Raw genomic sequence first — 5,682 nt, 5'->3', positions numbered from 1 at the left:
CATAGGGTCCATACCTCCCTCGCTTTCAGCCTGAGCGTATTTTGCCCCAAAAATGGTCACCGAAAAATATCACATCACCCTTTTTTGTTCTTAGCGTCTCGCAGGTGTTCATTAGATCTCAAACGAATAGGGCGCATAGGCCCTCCGACATTGCCTATGTTCCGCCCCTGTTTTTCACATAGTCTGCATTTGATTTCGTAAACCAAGTTTTTTTTTTGCGTGCAGGCCCCTTGAAACTCAGAACTGCGTAAATGACATCTATTGCTACCCGGGCACTTAGGCTTAGATATCGAAAATTTCACCAGAAACGTTGTCGTTCTTCGAAAGAATGCCTTTTTAGAATGAAAACGCTCACGCTCATTTGGATCAGTCTTATCTTTCCTAGAGTACATAAGGTACGCTTACATATGTGTGACGTGTGAACAAGTATTTGAAATCACTATTCGCGAAAATAGACCAAGGCTGGTTAACAAATTCGCACAACTTCGAGCTAAGCGCCAGGTGAATCATTGTTATGAAGAACAGGTTGACAGTCAGACAAGTCAAAAGAGAGCGAACAGTTTATCGTTCGTAGAACTTAATGCCGCAGGACTTAATCTTCTAGCTAAAGGTTCGAACTTTGCGCAAACGCAGTCAGCATCTAAGAATATTTTACGTAAAGTAGAAAAAAAAGCTGAGCGTTTTGCATAAGGCGGACGGTGGAAAGACTAGATCTAAAAATTGCGTAATGACAGGAACACAACTAGCGCTGCAACAGCACCGGGCCAACATCGACCAGCTTCAATAGACGACGCGGCAGTACCATCAAAACCGGGGAAGGCACGTCGTGGCCTCAGTGGGGGAGACGCTGATGATCGCAACTAAGATCAGCCTCATCGAGGTCGCATCCCAAATCTGTCGTTTATATTTCCAGACATTGTCAAGAACTTTCTGAAACATTCCAGTAATGAAGAAAAAGTCAGCCTACAGAAATTGTAGGATGACGTACTGCGCACGTTCAAAAACCATAAAGTGGACAAGCTAAATGTTACTGCAGACCAGCGGAACTTTATCAGGGACCTTAGTAAAAGTGATGATATTATAATTGAACGGAGCGATAGGTGTAAGGGTTTCGTAATCTTAGACATGCTCACTTATGTTAGCAAGGCTAAGGCTATCAACGACAGCGACTGCTATGAAAAACCGAACAGGAACCCAGCCCCTCAGGTAGAGGCTGAAACAAAAAGAACACTTAAGAGCACAGTTAGCGGACAACTTTTGGACAAAATCATCAAAGATTTGGGCTTGCTAAAGATTACAAACCTGCAGTGCCCCTTAGACCTATCATATCTGCGTGCGGTAGTCGTACGGAAAAAAATTCGTGTCTTTTAAAGAAAATATTAAATCAACACTTAAGGTTTGCTTCCAGTCATCTGTGGGACGCTAGAGATTTTTCAAAAAAAGCTTCTCATTATTCGCAGGCAGAATAGTTACCAGAGGGCAGTATTTTCTTCGGGGTAGATGTTGTCATTTTATATGGCAATATGCCAGTCAATGAGGCTATCGCTGCCGTGAAAGCTGAGGTAGACAAACATTTCCATGAAATTGCTGCCTTCAGTCTATCAAAAGAGGATACCTGCGGCTTTTTAGAACAGTGTCTCCGGGATGACGCTTTCTCGTTCAAAGATGAGTTCTACCGACAAAAATTGGGAGTAGCAATGGGGAAACCATGCGCTCCTCCTCTGGCGATAATATTTTTGGACCGATTTGAAGCGAATGTCCTGGCCGCCAGCCCATTGAGATCGGCTTTCTTAGCTAAATACATCAATGATTTTGCTGGGGTATGGACGCACGGATAGCGTGTCCTTGAAGAGTTTTTAGAGTCCATGAACAACCGGCACCAAAATCTAGCTTTTACGATGGGGCATACAGGGGGAGGAAAGCGGGTCCCATATTTGGATATGCTAGTAACGGTGGAAAGGAGGAACTACTGCGCAACGTTAGAAATGGAGCTCTTTATCAAGCCCACCTAGTCTGGTATAATTCTGCACTGCGAATCTGCGCATCCAACTTCCACTGAGCACAACATAATTCGTAACATGTTTCATAGGGCTCTAAACATCTCGTCAAGTAGCGGAAAGGAAAAAGAGCACACACACAAAATATGGGCTTTGCTGTGTGGCAATATGTACTCTCCGCGACCTTTAGGTAGAATGTTGGGAGAAGTAAAAAAGTTTAGGGTACGTGGAGGGATAGGTGGTGAAAGGCGGGAACACGTCCTATCAAAAGACGGTTTTTTAACGCTACCTTACATAGATGAGCATTTGCTTTGGAAAATCAAAGACATTGTTATAAATCAAAACTGCTCGCACACATAGCTTGGTAAAACAATACGCAAAATAGGCTCTAGTGGAACTATCCATCTCTTGACATTTTCAAATGCTTTGACAACACATGACATGATATGCTCTTGGAAAGGCGTGAACACGAGCTGAGCATATCCTGACCGGCTTCCCGACTGGTTGAAGCCCTACTTAAGCAGCAGGCGATAATGAGTAATACTGCTGCACTGCATTGGTAGCACTGCTTCATGGCCGCAGACCACTGACGCCGGATGTCCCCAGCGATCCGCACCCGAACATCTTCTCCCCCTCATGTAACTGAGCCAACCAGTCCACCGGACGACGAACAGCGTGCTGCTTCTGAGCCAATTAGTCCACCGGACGACGAACGGCGCACTGCTTCTGAGCCAACCAGTCCACCGGACGGCGAACGGCGCACTGCTTCTGAGCCAACTAGTCCACCGGACGACGAACGGCGTACTGCTTCACGCCGTCGACACATCACTCCGAGCTTCATGCCCAAAGCTAGCGTGCCAATCATACTAACGTATCCGCAGCGTGGCGTGGATGCTATAGACTCGTCGCCACACAATGCGCGATCACGTTTAGCATAGTAATACCATGCAACACAATTTCACCAATACAAACCCACTTAATCATCCCAGACTCCCATTTCGCAGGCCACAAAATGTCAGCAGATAACACCCATTAACCCCCAGGTTTACACTAAACAAAGATTCCCCATTGCATGCGTATGCAAACTCAATAGGTAGAAAAGTCGCGTATCCTGAAGCCCAACCAACCCCATAGCAAGGAAGTACCGAAAGAAACTCAATCAGATTAATACGACGTACGTATAGACACGCTTTGATATCTGTGACGTCATTCGCGACGGACCCATCACAATTACGGACGAAATGGGGCTCGGAGCGACTCCAACACAGGGCAGCCAGCTGGTAACACGGACGGACTCGGAGCGACTCCAACACAGGGCAGCCAGGCTGGTAACACGGGCGGATTGGAGCGACTCCAACACAGGGCAGCCAGGCTAGCAACACGGGCGGACTTCAAGCGACTCCAACACAGGGCAGCCAGACTGGTTACACGGGCGGACTCGGAGCGACTCCAACACAGGGCAGCCAGGCTGGTAACACGGACGGACTCGGAGCGACTCCAAACAGGGCAGCCAGACTGGTTTACACGGGCGGACTCGGAGCGACTCCAACACAGGGCAGCCAGACTGGTTACACGGGCGGACTCGGAGCGACTCCAACACAGGGCAGCCAGACTGGTAACACGGGCGGACTCGGGAGCGACTCCAACACAGGGCAGCCAGGCTAGCAACACGGGCGGACTCGAAGCGACTCCAACACAGGGCAGCCGGCTAGTAACACGGCGGACTCGGAGCGACTCCAACACAGGACAGCCAGGCTGGTAACACGGACAGACTTCTAACACCGACAGAGGCGCCACAAGTAAATTGGCTGGGACATGCTAAAACAAGACAGAACATGCATGCGTTGTCTTTTCCTGAAAACTCGTCAGTGAACAGTCTGCCCGGCCGAGTGACATTTTTTTCAATGATCTCCGCAACTAGACAACTGAAACGGACAGAACATCACGAAATGCAAACACAGATACTGTCAGCCAACAGTGCCTCATCGCTCTAAGGATCCTTTGCCCCCAAAGTCATAGGACACGGTAACATTCCAGAGTTTATCTGCGTACCGCCCTCACCCTGAAACTTCAAAGAGCTTTTACACAGCGGATGGGTAGATGGTGCAGATATATGTAGAAGGATCACTGTATCTCTAAAACTACGGGTTCATAAAACGGAGCCATTCTATACTGCACTTAGCCCAAGTATGACATCTCTAAAAGCGTACCAGTACTGAGATCCGAAAGCCCAGAAGAAATCTGTAGATATGATCCAGAATACACCTTGCAATTGGCAGGTGAATGGCCTTTAACACTCTAGCACAGAGTAGAGCTATTTACGAACATAGCATTACTAACGCGCTCAAATTCTCAGATTTCCTATCTCCTACGCATCTATGCTAGATTTATTTCTTACCGGTGCTAGCCTTAGCAACAGCCTTACTCGCAGAGGAGGTCTATACTTTCCGGGATGCCTCATAAGAGGACGCTTCGACCAGCAACCGTACACCAGTGTCCGTGCTCGCAGGCGTGACATGCAGCGGAGCAGCTGACGAACGGATAGGCGGATTTTCACACGACGACGCAACCTTGAAAAAGTTTCAGTTGGTGACGAGCGGTGCTACGATTTAAGCGTTAGCTAATACGCCAATCTTTTGGGCTGTGAACGTTGTGTTACACGTGTTTTTATCTGTGCTCGTGCCACAGATCAAATGTATCTCATGATAAGGATGATAGTGTGTCCCGTTTTCGGAAAACTGTTTTCGAAAAGTGAAAAAGGAAAAGCTGTTTTTGTCTGTTCCGAGTGCGTCTGATGATTATGCGGTGAACTTAGAATAAAAATGGCGTAGAAATTTCATATTCCTATATGCCATCCATCTCTCGATCATAATTAGTTTCTTATGGGTTTACAAGTTGACACTTTTATGGATTTTAGACTATGAAAATACCTGTCTCAAAGAATTCTATTCCATGTTGTTGGTTACAACCGCCATCCTCGTGAAACCATTTAAAAACATTGCTGCGACCTGAACCCAAAAGGGCGCTATTAGAATTGCAGTTAATTTGTGCATGCTGTGGTTCTAACGCTACACTAGTATATAACAACATCTGACCGTTTAAGTTGCACCGCACGACATATTTATCTAAAAGTCGCTTCGTACGCATGATGCGACGCTATAAGTAGTTCATGTGTTAACTCGTGACCGGAGGACAACCTGTCAATGTAAAACAACAAATTATCATTACATGTGCTTGGGTGGGGGTTAGATTGACCCGCCCAAAGTCTTTTTTCAGAATGATTCCCGGACGGTGCGGCGTACCCACTCCAAACTTTGCATGGCTGTGGAAAATTTAATACCGTAACTTTTGACGTGAAAATCAGATGTGCCTTGTAAGGACGCTAACCTATGGCAGGCCAAAGCCAGGCCATAGCTGTCAGCGAAGAATATTTATAGGGAATTGTTTTTGTGATGCAACAACGGAGTGTTAGACGAAGCCATACCCATCCGAAATAGTTATTTGACAATAAACCATTTGAATTTAGAATTACAACCAATTCCATCGACCTAGGTTAGTTATGAAGGTCAGGCCAAGGCATAGGCGTAAGAAGGTTTCAAAAAGTTGGCGGAGGGGGCAAGCTCAGGTCGTATTTCAGGAATTTTGTTTCTGGAAAACATGCCCGATCACCGGGGGGGGGGGGGGG

General features: G+C 46.8%; 1 protein-coding gene across 1 annotated transcript in view; it reads right to left on the bottom strand.

Moving 5' to 3' along the window:
- Positions 1–1,202: 1,202 nt before the first annotated feature.
- LOC119101819 (tubby-related protein 4-like) overlaps positions 1,203–5,682 on the bottom strand; it is a 17,290-nt gene continuing 12,810 nt past the window's right edge. The window contains exon 3 of the mRNA XM_037225241.1: positions 1,203–1,213. Coding sequence (XP_037081136.1) covers positions 1,203–1,213 — 11 coding nt within the window. The remainder of the gene's footprint in view (positions 1,214–5,682) is intronic.

The sequence above is a fragment of the Pollicipes pollicipes genome, unplaced genomic scaffold, assembly GCF_011947565.3.
Source record: "Pollicipes pollicipes isolate AB1234 unplaced genomic scaffold, Ppol_2.1 Scaffold_4881;HRSCAF=5763_pilon_pilon_pilon, whole genome shotgun sequence".
Classification (NCBI taxonomy): domain Eukaryota; kingdom Metazoa; phylum Arthropoda; class Thecostraca; order Pollicipedomorpha; family Pollicipedidae; genus Pollicipes; species Pollicipes pollicipes.
Note: the sequence above shows the minus strand (reverse complement) of the source record. Positions and strands in the feature narration are given on the sequence as shown.